We start from the raw sequence: 21,711 nt of genomic DNA on the forward strand, positions 1-21,711 counted from the left end.
AGCCGGGTGTTCCCGCCAGGCCGGGGGATGCGCCTGCCCCTCCGGGCCTCCGCCGGGGCAGGCGGGAGGTGTTATTCCCTGCCGCTCCCCTCCCGCTCGCCCCCCTTCCCTCGCAGGAGCCTTCTGCGCCTAGTTTGATGGCTTTGCAAAGAAAGCCCGGCAGAAGAGCACTTTTCTCAGTGGCGATGGTCAGACCATGACCTAACTCATCATGAACTTGGAAGGGCTTGAAATGATAGCAGTTTTGATCGTGATTGTGCTGTTTGTTAAAGTGTTGGAACAGTTTGGGCTGATTGAAGCAGGTTTAGAAGGTAAGGGAGTGCTTTTCAGTGGCTTGTCATTGTTCTGTTCTGGTTATTCTCTTGTGGCGAGGCAAGGGGCACCTGTAACCTGGGTGTAAGACACTGCCTGGGTCACCTGGAGAGCTACGTGCACATCTGGCTGGCTGTTGTTGATGTTAAAGTTGCAGTGATTTTCTTCCGTAGGGAAAATACACTGGCATCCTGAATGCTGCAAGTATAAACTTAGATGCTAAACAGGGATAAAATGCCTTAAAATCTGATTCTCTTACTCCTGCTTCAAATCTGCAAATTTAAAGCATTAAGGGTCAAAGCAGATTTCAGGATGTTAACATGCAAAAAAATTGTCTTGTAATCGATCAAAAATTGTTTTGTAATCTGTTTGTTATCATCTGTACTGAGATTGTTGTAACACCAAGATGTATATATAGTATTGCATATATTTTAGCATAGTATTTAAAAACCTGTTGAATATTTAATTTACTGTTTACATTTTAAAATGTGCTTGAGGAAGAACTACAATACTGAGATGCAAAATAAGCAACTTTTAATGTTCACTTAGGGCAATCAAGTGCAAGTTTTATTGCTTGATGCTTTGTTTATCTTAGATCATCTCCTTTCTTCTTGGCAATGTTGTTTGTGTACAAAGCAGTAAAAATGAAAAATAAGAAGCTAGCTTTTAAATGTGATTTTTACTTGTAAGAACTAGTGGAATACTGATTATTTTTTACCCTATTTCTAAAAGTGTTTTTATTCTTACCATACGAGGACTTAGTCTAAAAACCCCACTGACTGCAGCACGGTTGCTAACGTACAGTTATTCATTGCATCCCAGAGTTTTATTAGCTTCCAGACTGAAATGGTATGGTTCTCAAATACTGAAGAAATACTGTAATTTCAAATCTTCATGGAAACTCACATGAGACTACAGTGTATATATTTATGCCTATGAAAAGGGAAACTTTGTTGACTGAGAGATTGTAGTTTCCTGTGTTAACGAGTGAGAGTAAAAGCAAAATTTGCTTCTATGGAAAGGTCTAAAATAATCCTGTTCTATGTAACCCTTTCAAGAAATGCAGTTCTTAAGTGATTTTAAATAAGGAAGTTCACTCAACTATCTGTGTGGTTGTCTTGTGTGGACTTGGTAGTATTGATTACAGAATATGAAAACCCTGCAGGGATTCATAAAAATGTGTTTTTATGAAGAATTTATGTATCCATTAAAGTGTATTTATTGGCTTTGAATGATGATGGAGAGATTCCCTTCAAATGTATCAACTTCTGATTTTTGTTTTGTCTTCAGCTGTAAATAGACACATGTCAGTCAACTTGAGAAATGCTATGAAAAAAGTTATCTCCAGCATTAGAGTCTGCAGAGATTCAGGAAAAAAAAAAAAAAAAAAAAAAAAAAAAAAAGAGAGAGAGAGAAAAAAGAAAGAAAAAAAGGTGCTATTTACTTTTTAGGTTGGTTGGCAGGATTCTGTGTTCTCTGTCTAGTCTGATTGTTACATCTGGTCAGGTTTCCTGGCAAAATTTACCACTTGATTGTTGGCTGTACTTGTTTTTATGCCTGTGGAAGCTGATAACAGAAAGATGATTAGAATTATAGTGAAACTGCCTGTAAGTGCTTGTAAGTTTTCTGTAAGAAATAAGTTTCTTATGCAGCTTTCTGTTTTTGTCTGCTTCACTGTCCAAAAACTGTCAGTCTGCATGTGCATGGAGCCTTAAAGTTTCTTCTCACCTAGTGCAGGATAGGTTTCCAGCATGCCAGCTAGATGACACCATGAGAAGACACATCCGCCCCATTCCTCTGTGGTGTTCAAATGCTGTGAATGAGATAAAAGGCCTGTTAAGTGGAAATTGAGTAACAACTGTAAACAATGATGTATGAAAATGGAGCTTAGCTGTATTGCACAGACTTCTGAATTTGTTTTCTCATAGTTCAGAAACAGGGAAGGTTTATTCCCCATTTCTTTCTTAACTTAGAGAATTAAAGACCTAAATTGATTACAGTAGAAAAAAAAGAGTGTTTATGCACTTTAGACTAGACAGTTGAAAACATTTCTGAGATTTTAAGTATCAAGGCTATTCATTTTGAATGAAAAGTACATGCATCATACAATTGTGCAAATGTTAGAGATGGTTTTTTAACAGAATGTTAAGAAAAATGGATTTTATAAGTGTACTTGGACTATGTGCTTTTCCAGAAATCGGTGGAGAAGTTGGTCACAGATTTCTGAAAATGTTGTTTGTTTTAAGGACATTTGCAGTTGTCTGGGTTTGGATAGGTCATATCCCTTATTTTTTCCCCTCAAAGGTTAGTATATCCTAATAAAATATTTTTGTATTTTTCACACATGAAATTAATAGTTTGTGATGTATAAAACACATCCTGTCTCTGCTGTAAATCATCCATAGATTGAGTAATAATCTGTAACAGAGTGCACCCAATGCAGTATGCTTAATCTCAACTCTAAAGCATACTGAAGCTTTGGTACAAATCTTGATTTCAGAATTTGGCCTTGTCATGGTAACTAAAGCTCAAAGAAAACTTACTTCCTGCACTGGTTTATCATTATTCTGAAGTTTGTGAGCCCCTTCCATATTAATTTGGAAGAATCAGTGGCAATTTATGTAAATCAATAGCAAAATCTTATTTTCCTCTTTGCAGAGTCATAACTATCATATCGTTAGACTCTTCAATATGAATCATTTATAAAATAATATTATGTGATTATTTTCATTGTTTATGAAAATAATATTTGCAGAAAAAAATTGTATATACTTGCTTGTATGTATTTTTTTATACACTGCACTTAGATTGCTTTGTGTGGTTTTGCCCAGTTGCCTGCAGCTGCTGAGTGATTTTGTTGTTGGAGGAGAAGCATTTTCAAATAGATGTTTTTAATATTGTATGACAGCTCTTAAAGTGATAAGTAGTAGAGTAGACTTGTACACTTCTGTAGCTTGTGGGTTGCAGAGACTTTAGGTTAAATATTATTTTATGATGTATTGCGTTTGCTTTCTGTGGTTTTGCCTAGTTGCCTTTAACTGCTGAGTGGTTTTACTGTTGTTATAAAAGTATTTTCAAAGAGATGTTTTTACTGTTGTATGACAGCTCCTGAAGTGATAAGTAGCAGAACAGACTTATTCACTCTCATGGGTTGTGTATTGCACAGACATTGTCTCTAGGTTAAATATTTAACTCCTCATGAATTAGATTATGTCCTCCTTAATAAACTGTACTGATTTATTTTAAACAGTAATGTCTTATGTGTAAGAAGTAATATATTGATACCTAATGGCGGAAGTTTGTTCACACCTAAATATTAATTTTAAATTAATCATATCTCTTCTATGGCAGGTTTTCCACAAGTCATTCACAATTAAAATAAGAAACAATAACTGGACAAGGAAAACATGCAGTATGTTAGCATCTTAAGAGAATTCAGTATTCAGGATATCAGTTTATATTATTTCAGTATGCTTTCAGTAGTTTTCTGAAAATATTGTGATCTTCATATATAAGGATTATGTAAACTTGATCAAGATATGGAAGAGATTTTGTATGTGAATATCTTCCTTGTATGTCAGTTATTCTGAGAACATTGTTGGTGACAGAGTGGTTGAAACATCACGAATTCAGCCCTTTCCTAAGTTAAAATGGTTTTGTCCTAATGTTTCTTGGGAAACCTGAATTGATTTTCAAAAGCTAAATAATTTAACAATTAGGTAAACAGCAAAATCCGCTCCTCTTCATCAATGTAAGCATTGAAACCTACACTACTAGGGATGAGGTGAAGGATATGGGTGATTTAAAGTATTTACATAAGAATACCCTTCTTGTAGGAAACACCCTTATAGAATTTAGTGCCTCTAACAGGAAGAAAACTGGCGTGGAGGTAATCATGTATGTACTGTGAAATGTGGATTCCGTGTTTTTATATTATTGATATCTATCTAATGTCCTTGCTTAGAATCCCTAAGAGTGGCTGTAGTAGAACTTTACAGCTAAAATGATAATCATTGAGTTGGTTTACTGAAACACTTGATTCCTCTAAAATGTCAAAGCAGTTTCTAATCCCATTTTAATAATCCTATTGACAACTTCCCATTCAACAGAGAAAAAACAGAGACACAGGAAGTTGCTTGTGGTATTTACAACTGTTTTTAGGAGGACTGGACATGACTGGAAACAAGGCTGAAGTTACTTGTGGTTGCTCTGAAATTAGCAGCCACTGAAGCTGTTTTGTCACCTAGGCTATCTTCTGCTGGGAATGTTAGCATTTCCACAGTGTTGTCCTTCTTCATAGTGTTGTTCATAGATGGAAACAGAGGAATATTAATATCAGAGAATTCATAATTGCCAGTAATTCATGTGAGAAATGCCTTGTAATAAACATGGGGGCTTTTTTGCCATTTTTCTTTTCCTAAACTCAGTCTTGATGTCAAAGAGAGTTATGCACAAAATTATGAAGTACGAAAGCAATCATGGACCAATATGTGAAATGATTAGCCAGAGCTGACAGCGTGCAGAAGAAAAAGAGATTATAGAAATTTTAATATTAGCAATTTCAGACATTCCTTAGAAGTAATTTGTTTAATTAAGTCTCCATATATAACAAGATAAATTAAATTAAAGCAGCTGTTGAAACAACTATTCAGATGCAGATGAGTGAGCAGTAGATAGAAATCTTTAACACAGAACTCCAGCAAAGTTTATCTTGATTAAATATTTCTGCTCAACAGCACTAGCAAGTCATTTATAGGCAGTTCCATGTATTGCAGTTGATTTGAAGCTACACACATATTAGCACCTACTCAGGTTATGCATCCTGCATGACTGGTCAGCAGGACACTATTAGGCAGAATAATTAAGAGGAAAGTTCTTCCCCTATGTGTATATACACATATATATGTATTTATTTGTTTGTTTGTTTGTTTGTTTTTCATATTGTAAGCCTCAAATTACAGATAGAGCTTTAAAAAAGCAACAAAACAGAAATAGGCAGGTAAGGAAATTTGTGACAGATGCCTTCAGACCTTAGTTGCCAGTTTTAAGCAGTCTGACATTTTCAAATCATATTCTAAAGGCTGAAAAACCTTCTAGTGTACCTAGGTCAGCGTCTGCTGAAGAGCTTCTTTAGCAGCTCTTCATGTTCAGAAACTCAGGTTTTTTGACACACCAAGGATATATGGCTTTATATATATAGATGCAGACACTTCAAATTGAGACTACATTTAGTTTGCTCACATTAGAAGACTAATTTTCCCTCCCAATGATAATGTGCTTGTCTAGTGTTTTACATCCACAGAGGTAAAAAGTAGGTAAATACTGAAACTGCAAATGAAGAAGAGATGTCAAAGAAGTAGATGGATAAAGAGCGCTACACTCTGGTGTATCAATAAAACAGCTTTTGCAAACTTGCTAGTTTATAATTAGCCTATTTTTTAAAAAGAACAAAATTATTAGACACAATTAAGCAGAGAGTTGATCAGAGAACTCTCTCCTTTCTTTATGGTGGATAGTTGTGTTGCAGCTCATGACCACAAGGGTATATTATATTATATTACAGTTATTATATTATATTACAGTATGGTTGAAATCTTGTTACCAAGATGAGCATTTTCTTGAAAAACAGTCCAAGTCCATTAATGGGTTATGAGGACACATATTAAAGCATTCTTATTACCTAGTTTACAAATATTTTGAACCTAATGTAATACATTTCAAGGTTAATTGCTACTATTATCTCCATTTAGAAAACCTTATGCCCTCTCTTCTATTAAATATAAATTATTATACAAGTATATGTGTGTATCTGCTGTATGCATTGGGAGTTTTATCTAACATTTTCTTACACCTTGACAGATAAGGAGAGACACTGTCATGTCATTGAGGCCCAGAAATGAACTGTTCTCCCCTCCCACCCTGCTTTTCAAGAAGTCTTTTTGGAAGAGCAGTCATCTTGCAGCTTACATGCTATTTGCTGCTTATCAGGTTCATTTTCTTGGAAAATACCTAGTTGAGGCTTTCAAATGCAGTGAAGAAGCCATTTACAAGTAGATCTGTTCTTTTGGTAGCAGAATCTCACACTCAATCAGCATTTTTTCTAACACTGCTTCTACCAAGCGATGGGGTGTTTGTAGGTCACCAGGAAAGACAGTTGCTCCTGGTAGAAAAAAAAACATCTATACAGCTACATTTTGACTGTGTCTCAGGAGCTTTCATAAACAAGAGAAATGAGAGACAGCCTACGTAAGTTTCTCTGATGGTGGCAAGCCCATGCTTATCAGTTACACTTAAAAAACAGGCAGAGATTTAACTTGTAATGCGTGCGCAGTGAACCTGATATTTCTGGAAAGCACAAATTTGTGCAGATAATCCATAATGCTCACGTGCAGTTCCCATGGAGGATAAAACCATATTCTGCTACTATAGGAAGGTGTAGTCTGCCCATTTGGAAGTAATCTATCATCTGATTAAAGTCCTTGTCTATTTTTCCATTAGAAAAAACTTTTTTCACAGTGAGTCCAATTTTATTTAGCCTTAGGATATATGTGTTTAATATTTAAAATAAATTAACATGCCATATGAGTTGCCTCCTTTGAAGCCTGAAAATTAAGGTTATATTTGCAATACAGCAAAGGTACCTGTGCTCTCAAAAAATGTTTGCCACTGAACACCTAGCAAGATTCCAAGGAGAGAAGGTCCATTGGAGGTTCCTTCATTTGCAGCTTCCAGATGGTGACAAAAGGAATTTTACACAGTTTGAGTTTTCTAAATGCTTCATGTTTTTGAACAAAAATTAATTCAGTATATTCCTTATGTAAATTTTATACATCAATGTAGATTTTTTAAATGTGATTTTGAAACTTACTTTACAAAGTCCTGCTCTTACAAAAATGTGTCAGAGTAAATGCCATGCTTGAATACCGTTTGGGATTTGAAGACAAGTTAGAGCTCTTTCCTCCTTACTCATTGTCACAAAGCTCAGAGTTCATTTTCCGACAAATTTTACAGTTGGGTAAGAAATTTAGGATGAATCAGGTTACTAGAACATGTACAATTGTTTTAAAAAATGGAGAGGTGTAACTGAAGGCAGAATATGATGCTGAAATTGTTGTGTAGCTACTTGACAATTGAGATATGGTAAAATGGATATAGTAAAATTGCCCACAATCAAAATTGCTTTGATAGTTCAGCAATAATAAAAATATCATTAAGACAGGAAGGAATCTTCAGTTAGCTCAGATCCTGACCCATTCAGTGAGAAGACACCGCTTTAAATTATCATTCAAAAAATCATATTAATCTGCAACAGACAAGCTTTATATGTTACTTACTTTCCTCTTTGCTTACTTACCATTCTTTTGTACAACTATTTTAAGAACCAATCTCTTTCTGAATGTTACAGTTTTTTGACTGAACTAATTATTAATAGACCTAAACCAGTCTTATTTAAAAACTAATCTTACTGTGAAAACCCAAGTTAAAGATTCAACACAACATCCTTTCATTAATTTTTAATCTGTGTTTAAAAACTTCTTCACCTTTTCGTTTGAAAACCAAGTAAGTAAAACTTACACCTTTGGCTTTCCATATTCAAAGTTTTGTCGTTCTTCTCTGAACCTTTTTCAGTTTTTAATAAACAGAGGACTGGTATTACTGAACACAAAGTTCAAAACTGGTCTCAGACAGGTCAGAGGCAAGAGGTAATATGCCTACCTTACCACTACTTGATAGTTTGCCACTAATGCATCTGAGAGTTACTTTGCTGGTTTTATACTTTCATGTAAAATAGAGGGATTAACATTAGTGACTCTACATAGACCTAAAGACCAGGGTGATTTCCTGTCTTTTTCATTAGAACAGTTTATTAGAAAATCTTTGGTAATTTTATTTTTTTCCTTTGAAATAACCATATAAAATATGTGACCTTCTGTTGGGAAGCTTGATATGGATTAGTACAAATTTACCACTTCCTGTGGCTTTATTTATCTTAAATTATCCCATCATAGAAAGTGAATTAACATGTTAAATTAGGAGTGCTGCTTCAGAACTGTTCCATTTGTTACTGGGTTATCAAATTAAATTTAGGAAAAAATATTTGCAGTTTTTAATAATTCTGAATATAGGTGAGTATAAAGATGTATTATTTTCCTCTTTGGATCATCCCCATTTTTGCCATTTTTACCTTTTTATTCCTGAAAAGCTATGACTCTGGGAATTTTCCTTCAAATTATAAAGCTGCAGTATCGCTACCCATAATTTATAGACAGATATTCTTACAGTCAGAAGAAATGAAAAAGTTTAATATTTCATGCACAGCTTTTATTTTTGTAAAATTCTGTAGTGAATATTTATTGCAGTGATGAAGTCACAATTCAATATTGGTATATTTTCCATATTCACTAACATGTTTAGACATCACTGTGTTATGTGGATATATGGAATCAGTATGGAAGTATAGTTCCAAGTACCATGTTCATCACCTTGTGGTATCAGTATCACTACTTGGATTAAAACAGATTCATTTTTTCTGGGGGGGGGTGTGGGGCATTTTTTTCAATTATCATTACAGAACTGTAATGAAACTATTTTTTTTTTTTTTGTTATCATAGTATTAAATGTTTTCCACTCTTTAAAATATGATGGTCTCAGTAACCAACTGTATGGTTATTTGGATCTCATTGAAGTTCATTAGTCTGGACCTCAGCCTCTTTCTTGGAAGTGAGCCGTAATTGGGAAGTAATTCAAGACCTCATGCACTGTCCTTGCCAGACAGATAGAAGGTAGAAAACATCCCCACTGATCCATCAGATAGGTTGTCAGAGTAAGGTCTTTTCTCAAATAATCACTGAAGGGAATTACTGCCTCTCTCTGAGTCAACTGCAGGTTCAGCCTGACCTGGTTTGGACTCAGATGTTTTTCAGCAGAAGACAGAAAAAGCTGTGCTCAGCTATCCTAGTGAATGGCAAAATTCAACAGGTGGTGGATCAATCCAGTTTGCCACTGTGTTGTTATGGACTCCTTCTGCTCATGGAAACTTTTCTAGTCCTGTGACATCTTGCTTTAAGGGTAAAGGAAGTGAGTGCAATAGTGCCACAGAAGTAAAAGCATATGCTTTGGTGTTCCTTTGTGCCGTGACCCATCAGGAGTTAAATCCCCATTATATCTGCAGACTTCTTCAGGATCTATAGAAATGCTGGGACTTTCCTATCACAAGAGTATCTGTTCCGCTCCAGTTGAAAAAGTCCTACATAAAGATTGTACCATCAGACATCACTTAGCAGTGGTAATGCAAAGATCCATTCAGTCCTACCTTGCACTGTTGTTCACTCTTAACACTGAAGACTCAAACCTCTTTCTGATCTTGTGAGGTTTTTTTCCACTCTCTCATGACATCTTGAGTACTTCTAATGACTCCAGAGCCACTCTACATCCACATGTAATTTTAATTTGAATTTCAGGATGAAAATACATTTGCAGTTGCAAAGATCCCTAGTCTATGCCTTCCTTCCAGCATTACTTTTACTGAAGTTCTCAGAAAAATACATTCACTAAGTGCTAGTCTGGTTTTGCTTCCAGGAATCTGCTCTGCCTTCCAGTGAAGATGCTTCAGTTTTGTCTCTGTTCCAAGTCTGCTCTCACATAGCTCATTACAGTGATTCCCACATCTCATCACACATACTGGATAACTTCCAGTGTTTAAGCATCTTCTATGCACAGGGACACAAAAGTGCATATCCAAGGGAAAAGAAAACATTTTCTTGTTTTCTGGTCAGTAGTCTTGCTTGTAGTCTTGACCAAAACAAAACAAAACAAACTGGCTATTTCAAAGGGTTTATTTTAAAAGATTTTCTCACAGAGCAGGAGATCTTACGACAGTGCTATGGAAGATCCCCAAGGTGTGATCCTAGTGCACTCCTAGCAGCCTTGGAGATTCTTGACATCCCTTAGAAACCATCTGAACTTCTGGTCATGCCCTCACCAAACACTGTGGAATTGCAAATGTTTCTGTTTACTGACTTGCTCTTGGCAAGGTAGTTCCACAATGTTTCCTTACGGAATTCATGCCCTACATGCTCTTAGCTTGCTCCAGTCTGGTGCATGTGATGAAACAATGATATCAGTAACCCTGTAGTGAATTTGTGTCTGACAATTATCACAAGGAAAAAGGAAGGTTATTTAGCAGGAAATGAAGGGTAGGAGTAAGCAATTAAAAAGTTGTTCTTCAAACATCTGAAAGCATAATTGAGGTTCAGCTAGATATCTTCCAAAGTGTAACAAGCAGATGGATTTAGGGAACACAGCTTGCTAAATCACTGTCCAGTATTAATCCATTAGCCTATGGCTGTCTATTTGAACTGGCAAAGACATTAACAATATAGATAATGACATCCATAATGCTTTTGGGAATGCTTTTATCTACATCCAAAAGAGTTGCATTTGATATAATTGGTCTTGTGTACTCTCTGCTTAGAGTAATTAAGTAACCCAGTGTTGAGATATGCCTTTGCAATATTCAGTCTCTTCTGAACCTCTTTTGTGATTTATCTACTGCAATGTACAGTTGTTTCATTTAGATCTATGGACACTGATGTTTTTTCCTGTGCTGTCCTTTGAGATCTTAGCTCTGTGTTTGCTGGAGTTTGGATCTTGATGGTTTGTACCTTCCATCACATCTGTACTGGTGGCCCAGTTTAAACAACATTTCCGTAACCTGACTCACCAGTTTTCATATCCTGCACCCAACCCAGTCCAATTCACAATGGCTATAGCCTTTTGTAACACCAGATACGGTTCAATCACAAATCATTCTCTAATTGAATTAGTTTTGTCCTGAGATGACCCAAGATGGTTTTATCTGCTGTACTTTCGCAGTCCTTTTCACATTAATAGAATCACTGGACATGGCCCTTTTTATCGATTCAACTTATGTTTATCTATAAGATTTCTTTTGGGTCAGAATTGCAAACAATTTGGTAATAATTGCTTAATGACAGGATTACAGCCCACAGTTTATCATCTGAGAGCAAATGTGTGTAGAACACAAAGAGGTATGGGCAGAACAGGTTTCCTTTGGAAAGACTGTTTATCAGAATTTATTGGAGATAACACATCTTTCAAGGTACTCCAAGCAAGTATTAGGAAGGAATAATTTCTGCCTATGATCCTACAGAATTTCTTCCGAGAAAGTGTTTTGATTTTGGGTTTTTTTTTTCATAAAGGTGTTCAATATTCACTTGAGGAAAAAAATGAGCTTTCAAACAGTGTAGACATTTAACAGTTATCTGGTAGGAGGTACATGCTAAATCCCAGGCACTGCTGAGTTTTACATCAAGAAAACCCTGTGTCATTAATTGATATTATGCAGTTTTCTGTGGGTCTTTTATGTGGGATATTGAAGACAACATGCATTCCAGAGGAAAAAAAAATCAAAAAGTGCATTTCAGGATTTATCTTGATGTATCTTTCATGTCAATTTTGACAAAGCTGAAGGAAATTGTTACTGAAAATTGGAAACAGAAAGAAATTGAATGTGCTTCTTTCATTTGAAGGAATTTGGTAGTTTGGAAAGGAATGCCAGCACTCAGATGGAGGGCAAAGGAGTAGAAAAGATGGTTACAGGAACACAATCTTTGTTGTGCCTTTTTCAGTTAAAAAATTATAAACTTTAAAAAATAAGTGAGCAGGAGTTTCTAACACCTTGCGGACAGGCTCCCTGCTTTGCAATTTTTAATTTATTTAGCAGAGAATTCTCTAGGAATGGGTACATACATGGGCACAACAAACACAACCTATATTGAACCATTTAAAAAATATTTCCAGAACACCAAATATTGCCTCAGAATGCGAGATAGTATATTATGTATTCCTGTGCTTTTCTAATTTAGATTAGTATTTGGAGAACAGAGAAATGAGAGCCAGCTAGTCAAAGGTCAATACTCGATACTTTTATTATTAATAAAATCTGGGTCCAGTCATCCAAATACAGAATCTGCAATAAAGATTAAGATTCAAGTATGGAATTGAAGACTAACTTGGTGGAGAGGCCAGGTTTCTGTAAAATTGTGTAACAGGTGTAATATAAAACAAAGAAAATGCAGTAAGATATTGAAGGAAAACATCTCCTTTTCATTTTCTTGCACAGCTTAATAATAAAGTCTCTAAAAAAGCATACAACAATAAAGAGTTTAGAATTCACTTTATTTAAAAAAATGGATGTTTTGCTTTATCTTTTTTTTTTTCACCTTTTTAAAAAGTGTGTGAGACCACATATTTATGAGGCAAAGAAAGTGACATAATTTATTGAAAGATTTGGAATTGAACTAGTAAGTTTTTGTCTTCCTTTAAGATTAGCAAGAGATCAGGCACATTCCACATGATTTATTTAGGTTTATTCTGGTGTGTTTTTTCTATGATGTACCAATTCACAATGCACAATTTTCCATTAAATGTTTTTTACACTAGCCCCTCTCATTTGAACGTTGAACTCACTTTTCAGAGACAATAGCAAATGCATATGTATGCATTATTTATAAACCACAGCATTTGGTTTATAGCATCTAGAATCTAATGACAGGAGTGAATGTTCAGCTCTGCACATCCACCTTTGGATGTGAATTTTAATCAAGCATTTGTGCCAAACGTTGATTATCTGTTAATCAGCTCAGATAAACCTGAACCTGAGTATCACATGGCACATGAAAAGGGCTATTTTTAGATTCAGAGACAGTCAACATTAAGGTAGAATTTAATGACAAGAGATGAGCTGCTAGAAAGCTGAACTGGAAAAAAATTTTTACCTGGACAGGACTGAGTTTTTGCCATTTACAGAGAGCCTCATTTTGCAGACATTAACAAACAGCTAGACTTTAATTTTTCTGTTCTTTTACCTTAATTTATAGGAGAATCCATGAAGTATCTGGTGTGAGATGGGGGAAAATGTAGCCAAAATATGCAATACTGTGATGGATAAACTGATTACTTTGTAAATCTGTCACAATATGCATGGATGACTAGGATTTCCTTCGGCTTCTTTGTAAACTGAATCTGGATCTGCACAATCTCCCTCAAAACTCAAAAGTTGATATACTTTTATTTCACTTTTGTGTTAATTATGAAAGTGGTAGCTACCACTGTATTGTGTGGTGGTTTCACTAGTGAAATTCACACAGCGAATAACTGGAAAAGCCTTATTTTGTCCCAAAGTATCTGAAGTGCAGTCTGAACTTCTCTAGGTTAAACAGCAAATTGAGACCTGTGCAAGAAAAACTAGTCTCTAGGAGATTAGAATCAAATGCTGCTTACATCAATAAGAAGATTAAAAATAGCCATCAGAAAAAGAGAGAAAACTCTTAAACTCTTTTGATTTTCAGAAATCACTATCTTAACTTCAGCCCTTAAAGTCAGACTGTATCTTTGACCATGAAACTTTTCTTAATGATTTATTTTCTCTAAAAGAACTGTGAAATTACTACATTTCTTGTAAATGGCAAAGTACCTTTGACGGAATAATGAATTTGCACTAGAGATATGCTGTGTATCTATTTTACTTGTGCTTGTGTTTGGCCTTCATCAAGATATTCTGTTAGATTCCAAGTCAAAAAAAGAAAAAAGCAAAAAAAAATTAAAAAAATCCTGGGCCATGAAGAGTTTTAGCACCCATCCAGGTAATATTGCCAAATTGGCAGGACATACACAATCTGTCATCTGTCAAGCTATTGCATTTGGTGACCAGCAATTCACTGTTAACCATCTGTTTGAAGTTTTTTCACATCCTGTGATTATACTAATTTCATAGGTAATTTTTAAATATGTTAACAAAATGCTACTGACCTAATGTGATTTAGAATAAATGAATAGATAAATACATACAGTTCTAGCCTAGAAAGTTTTTACAACTGTGTCCTTGACCCATAGCATATTTGGCAGTGGCTAATTAGACAGATCTACCAGCTGGAGAGGCTCTACCAAAGATCTGTGAAACTGAAATTGTCATATTCTCTGCTTCTGTGCACCTAAGAACCTTTAGTGCATCTGGGCCAAATTCTAAATAAATATGCAGGCTATATCTGCATCACAGGGAATAATTTATTTCTAAGCACAATATAAGGCATCATGGCATTCAAATTTTGTCTGAGCCAAACTTTCACCAAGCTCAAGAAAATTTTCTTCCATTGAGTTTTTCTCTACTTAGTCAGCATAATGTGAAGTTCAGAGACTTGATCTGCTTTCAGAAATGTGGTTATAACTCTTAAGCCTTAATTTAAAGCTCATGTATTTAAATTTTAAAACAATTTTAATTCTGGTGAATATATTAATACATAATACTGCCTTCCCAGCTGTTGATGTGATACATGCACTGGTCAGCTGTGCAGGATGAGTTTCCAAGGGCAACAGCTGCAGAACATAATGTAAGTAAAAGAACAAAACAAGCAACATGCAAAATCCTTTATGAACATCTGACAGCTGCCCTAAAACATATTTGAAAATGTCCTTCTTGACAGGAGGAAGAGAAAAAAATGCACATATTCATGACTTGCACTTCTTCAATTTCCTCTAAGAAAATTAGTATTACTAGTCTTTCTAATAGAGGTTTGCTTGACCTATTCTTTTACAGATAACAAAATTTTCTGCTTTGCACTCCTGAAGTCATCTCTCTGTTCTGTAACATCTACTCATATGGCAGCTACTTGCTTCGCTTGCATTATCTGTTCCTACATTCATACTATTCTATATATTGTTTTTACTCTGAACTACATATTTTGTTTTGTTCTCCAAACTTTAAAACTGCTTATGTGTTTGCAACGTTGATAATTTTCACACTAAGCATTCTCCTTCATTCAAACTTTTAAATCCTTCCTGTTTTATGTAACTGGATATCACATTGGTCTTATTTATTATATCACAGTGTTTTATATCCAGCTGTAGCCTTTAGAATTACTGCTTACTGCAGAAATCTTTTCTTTCCGTAGTCTCTCCACCCACAATAGTCTTTACCTGTATCACTTGGGCTGTCAGTCATCCAAAGTGCCTTACAGTTGGCATGCATAAACCTTTGCTTATTGGATGTTAGATGTTATAAACACTTTCTCTAAGTCGCAAAAGTAGATAAATAAAATTAGCTAGCTGGGTGGCTGGACCTTTATCAGATGAAAAATTGTTAATCGATCCAAATTATATAACACTGCTGGTCTTTCCAATAATGAGTCTACACCAAGCATACTGCTTCATTTATTCTGACATTGACCTGTGCTTTGTCTTATTTTTTGTTTCATAAACTTTAGTTACAAGTTAACATTGATTTGTCCTTCTTTATACTGTTAAATAATTAATTAGATTTTGGTGGAGTTTAGATAAAATGTCCCCATTAATCTAGTGACAATTAAAAACACACACGTAGTCTTACTGTCTTTTGAGCTGAAGTGTGTGTAGACACCAGTGAGTATCTGAGTGCTTTGAGACCCCTTCACGTTTTTTCCCCATTGTACTCATCTCATGATATTCCAACGTGGCAACACACGTGGACACAACGTGTCCAGCCCTAACAGTATATACTAATTGCAAAGTCCTTATGGGATTTTATGGTACTCTGACAATATTATTTTGTAGTTCAAATGTCAGAAGATATTTCTGAGCATTGATTAACTCTCTTTTTACACACTTGTGTGATTGTTAGTGCGTTAAAACCAAAAAGGGAAGTGCTATTGAAATAGTATTGCCATTAACAATTGGTTTGTGACTTGAAATTGTATCTTTATATTCTTGCTAAAATTATTCATAGTTACAGATAGAATTTCTCATGGATAAGAAAGCCAGAATTTTTAGAATTATATCAGATACTGTCAGTCTGTCTCATTCTCTTTCCATGAAGCTTCTGTTTTACTTAAACTTTGGTGCAATTATTTGAGATCTGGAGAGATCTCAACCTGAGAGATCTGGACTTAATTTTGTAATCAGTATCCTGGATTGATTCAACGTTCTCTTCAGACCCTTTCCAATAATTTTGTTGCTACTGACTAGCTCTTTAAGTTTTACCCTGTATTTCATGTTTTTTATTATTACATTGATAGATCAGTTCAAAGTACGTCTTCCCTCTCTTGGTAGTCATATGGCCTGATATAGTATCTCATTAAAAGGTAATGAGAAAAATGGTAGCCATGTCAAACTGCAATGTCTTTTCTTCTGAGCGCTTCCTGAAAGAACATTGCATGCATGTCCTGTGTCATCCACATCTTTATAAAGTATTGGAACTACGAAGAGTGCTCTTCCAAGCTGTCACAAGCCCATACAGCAACTACATGCAGGACTGTAATATCCAACAGTCGTAGATGGTCAGAGCTACTTTTCCTGCTCCAGCTGGCTTGCCAGGCTTTCTGGAACATAGGAATAGTATCCTAAATATGTAAGTAGATAAAAATTCTGGCCAGAGCAGAAAGACAATATCCTGAGAAACAGTCCAGGCCCTTGCCTTTTATATGCCACTAATCACACTACAATAGTAGATACTTAGTTAAATTTACTATGGGTTTCAGATGACATAACTTCAGGACTGTCCCTACTAAAGCACAGAGATGCCAAGCTGCCATGGTCTGTTCAATAGGATGTAAACATGAGCAACTTGGAGATCTTCTTTGAAGTAAAGGAATTGCAGCATTTCCTAGGCCTTCTAAGACAGTTATATGCACAATCCATTTACAATGCTGCCCCTTCTGTTGGTCTTTAAGATTTCAGAGCCCACTTCAGCTGCCAACTGAACTATCCAAAGGCTTTAATTAGATACGCTCTACATTTACCAGATGTTGTTTTCCTCTTCACATTATGAATGAGCGCATTGCAACAGCTTGCTCTTTCAGGTTTTTGTTGTTTTTTTTTATTGACTGTTTCTTGTTTTAATCAGATTTTTGTCTTGCTGCTACCAGACTTTGACTTCTTTTATTTGTATATGTACACTCTGGCTGAAGGCAGTATGAATGATAAAACATATGCCGAAAGTGATCACATTTCTTTGAATTTTGCAATACCTGACCACATCTGCAACACTTCAGGTGCACAGCTTCCTGACCTACAGCTTTTGAGTAGCAGTTCTCTCCCAGATTAAAAGCTTCACAAGTTGAAAATTTGCATATTAATTTTTACACAGGAGGCACAACTGCCATTCAACTGAAAACATGTATCATAGAAAAGCTACTGAATTTTGATACAACCTTTTGTTCTAGAATAAAAGGGGCTGTAGCTAGGCTGGGATTTCATAAAATCAGAGAATCATAGGACTATTTTGGTTGGAAGAAACCTCTTGATATCACCTTGTCCCACTTCTCAAAATTCGTCCAACTTGTTAAAGCAGGCCCCCTATTGATTGGAAAGGAAGTGCTTTTACCTTTTACACCACAGGGAGGGGAGGAGAGCAGGTGAGCAGGTCTCTCAGAGAAATGAAGCAATGTTGTTTTGTCTGTTTACTGACAGTCTCTCCAATCTCATGTTTCCAAGAACAGGTACCTGTCCATGTGAGGTTCCAAACAATACAGTTTTTAAAACAGAAAACTTGATGGGAGAAGATTTACAGGTGTATGTAAACTCCTAAAAAGCAAAGAAAGATAGGGAAAGCTTTTTTTGTTGTCACGGTAAAATAAAAAACAGATGCAGAAAACTGAAAACAGAGAAGTCACATTTGGAAAAGGAAAGGGACAAAAACTGTGAGACAGGCCACTGTTTCTGGAAAGTGAAAACAGTTTTAAAGTAGGGAATGAAAAAATAATTCATAGTAAGGTAATTTTCCACATTATGAGCACAACAAAGAAGCCTGGAAGGACTTTGCACTATGATTTAACTCTTTTAAAACTTACGGCATAATTTTAGAAAGTAAATTAATGATTAAAACAACAAAATTTGGCTCATATTTGGCTCAGCCAACCTATTCTGGGCACTGATTCTTACAGACAAGAGAGGGACAGGATGAGTTCTGAGCCTTGCACATACTGGGAATAGCCTCTAAACAAAATTGGTAAAGCAAATCTGAAGTAGGACTCATAAGTGGAAGTGATCAAACAGTACAAAACCAGCTTAGAACAATTTCAGCCTGATGTACTGACCCTGTATTTCTTTCACCTCCATGTTTACCAACTCATTGCTTGGAATTTCAACTGCAACTGGAAATTGGAATTTGGCCTTAGGCAGCAATTCCTTTAACAATTCTGGGTGCAGATCTTGCCTAGCAAGCTTCAAGGTTCTGTTACTGATGTTACCAGTGAAACTTTCATTCTCTTATTCTAGTTTATGTTTTATCTGCTGTGTATGTAGAGTTGTTTTGGTTTTCCCTTTATGCAAACTGTTTCTGTAGTGACATTTCACATTTGTGACACTGTGGCTTTTCCAGCCCTGAGATGCATATTGTCTGTTCCCAGTATAATTTACACTTCTTAATTCAGTTCTTCTCCTAAATGTTTAGGGCCATTATTGCCTTCAGCTTTGTGAGGCAGTGACATTCCAGTGCAGGAAAAATAAACTTTCTTGGCTTTGTTTTTGTTTTACTTCCATGTGACACATGAGAAGTCATGATAGTTCAGACTAGGACTCCCTCTGTGTTTATTTATCTTACAGAAGAGTAAACCAGAGCATTCAAAGTGTTTGCCTTCCAAACTGCCAGTAACTATGAAGTATGTTATGCCTCTCTACCTCTCCTGGCTGACGTCAAACTCATCCATAGGAAGGAAAGACCAGCAAGTTTTCAGTCATATGTATTATCTCACAAGGTTTCAGGATTACTACAAAGATCAATTTTATGGTTAGAAGTTCATAAAAATGTTGTCAATTTACTTTATGGTCATTAATTACTCTGTAACACTCTTGTGAAGTAGAAGTGGAATAATTATTTTTAATCTGAACACAGAAAACATAGAGAAGTAAAATATTTTGAATCAGGTTCCCCAAATGAAGGCAATACTTAGAAAACCATCCTCCTGATTTTATAAATAGTCTTGTTCATCAATACATTTCCATTAAATTTAATGGAGGAAGAATCAATACTTAAATCTGTTTCTAACACAAAGATTTATGAATTCTGATGCGAGTAAAAAATCTACAAAATTTTTTGTGTATACCCACTCAATGACATCTGCACGTCAGAAAGAGGGGACTCCCTACAAATAACCAGAACTTTGCAAATGGGTTTGTTAGCCATAATGTAACGGTAAAGCTGCCCTGCATAATCAGTTCTCCTTTGCAACCTTGGCATAAAAATTTCATGTTTTCAACATGCTTTTATTTGTGGGAACCCTTTTGTGTCAAGAAGTCCTCAGTTAGTTGTTCCACCATAGCTTCGCTAAAGCACAGCTGTACTGATTTCTGCCAGAGCATCTGACCCTCAGAAAACTCAAAAGGATTTTGATTTCAAAAAGAATTGTTTTAGAAACTAATGCTTTTTTTGACAAAATTAACCTCACTTGCTCTCCTTTCTTTCTAGAGATACTATAATTCATATGAAAACTGAAGCTGCAGCAGATATTTTCACAGCCAATGTTTGACCAGTTTTCTGGTAATGATATTTACGTCCTTCAGCATTTATTCCCCACTCTGCCATTATCTGGCATCTGTTATCTTTGTGTTTTGAATGTTTTTAGTGTGTGTCAGCTCTTGGCCTCAGGGATGTTGTTGCTGAAACTGGCATTTTCAGCATTGGTTCTTTGCCTAAAGGCTCAGCAGGATAAAGTGAGACACAAATTGGTCGGGTTCCACAAAGTTCAATCTGTGGCATTAAGAGTCTCTCTTAAAACTTCCAGGCTCCTACTATTTGAGAGGAATGATAAGAGAAATGAGAAAGATATCTTGAATAGAGGTGATTTTGACAGTGAAAAAACGCTTGCATATTTGTGTTCAGTTAAATATATTTCCCAGAATACAGGTAATTTTCCAATAATTTAAAAAGTACTTTAACCACTCTGTTAAGGATACTTTCTAATGTGTCTGTATCCTGTAGAAAAAAATTTAAGCTGATAGATTTTCAAGAGTGACTTTACTATGTGTTTACAAAGCTACATCTGCTGTGTAAAATCACTCCCCTACATGTTTACTTAGCTGCACATCACATATTTGTATGCACAGGTGTAGATGTCTTGAACTAGAGAGCTGTGACATTTCTACTTTGAGGGTAAATGCTGACAACAGACAACATGAGAAAACAGAACACTTGAAAAATCTGGTCATTATTTGAAATAATGTCCCTTGTTATAAATTAGTCCATATGCACCAGTTAGAATCTGTGATATATATGTTCTTACTAATCCCCAGGTATATTCATATTGTCCTTTTACTTGGCTGTTTTCTTAGCTTGGAGGTTACCTATTTCTCTTGCAATACTGCAGTCAGATGAAAAAACAGCTTCCAAACATAACCACCACTTACAAATTTCTTTGACAAATTTCAGTCCGACTCACTGTGCCAAAATCCTCTAATAATAAAATTGCAGTCTCACAGTTAGCCTGTGAATTTGAGTTTCTTTTCTCTTTGCCTTTCTCAGTCCTACCTGCCTTTCTCATTGCCTCTTCTCACTGCAGCATGTGTTGCTACACTTGAATACTATTCCTTATACACTGCTATTTATTAGTTGATATTAAAAAAAATCTCCAGTAAATCCAGAGCTCAGGTTGTATTTCTGCTTCCTGCATTGCTTACTAAAATCTGTATTATTTGTTACACTGACCAAAGCTCTTTCCTATACAATAATGCAGGTGAAACTATACAAAAATAAAAATTTCAGGGAGCTATCTTGTGCTACCAGTCAAATCATTACCAGTCATTACACATAGAGCTTTTCTTCTCTTTTTGACATGTCTACTATCAAAATCAACCTGAAACCAAAGTGGGGAAAAAAGCATTTCAACATTTTCCCTCATCCTGATTTAATGAAGTGCTACTTAGTATCATCAGGTCACATACTTAATGATACTTAGTATCATTAGTATCACAGGATTGACCATACACAATATAGTTTATTATATATCTGCAATGCATAAGGCAGTGTTGTGCTAGGATATTGCCATGCATTTTGGTAGCAGGAGAACTGCAGTGGTAATTAGCTTGGCCTGAAAGGAGAACAACCAATGTTGAATGATTGCACCTGTCAAAATCTAATCATCTACAGGGAGTGTGATGGCTTCTGTGACTTTTTTAGTAGCCTTTATCCAGCTGCATATAAATATTACTTAGAGAAAACATTCAAATGCTGTTTCTGACAAGGTCATTAGGTACTTCATATTACGTTGTTTTGGAATTTCAGAGCAATCTTTCTTGGCTTATGATTCCAGTTGTACCATACCAGAAAGGACAAAAAAAAAAAAAAAAAAAAAAAAAAAAAAAAAAAAGGGGAAAAAAAGGGGATATTTAAAAGAAGGGAAAACCTTTCAA

General features: G+C 35.5%; 1 protein-coding gene across 2 annotated transcripts in view; it reads left to right on the forward strand.

Moving 5' to 3' along the window:
- KCNIP4 (Kv channel interacting protein 4) overlaps nt 1-21,711 on the forward strand; it is a 320,568-nt gene that overhangs the window by 114,748 nt on the left and 184,109 nt on the right. The window contains exon 1 of one of the 2 annotated variants that reach the window (XM_010003912.1): nt 212-311. The exons of the other annotated variant lie outside the window; for it this stretch is intronic. Within the exon in view, the coding sequence (XP_010002214.1) occupies nt 212-311 (100 nt within the window). Of the gene's footprint in view, nt 1-211; nt 312-21,711 lie in introns of those variants that run through there. 2 annotated transcript variants of the gene reach the window in all.

Source organism: Chaetura pelagica, unplaced genomic scaffold (genome assembly GCF_000747805.2).
Source record: "Chaetura pelagica isolate M959 unplaced genomic scaffold, ChaPel_1.0 scaffold398, whole genome shotgun sequence".
Classification (NCBI taxonomy): domain Eukaryota; kingdom Metazoa; phylum Chordata; class Aves; order Apodiformes; family Apodidae; genus Chaetura; species Chaetura pelagica.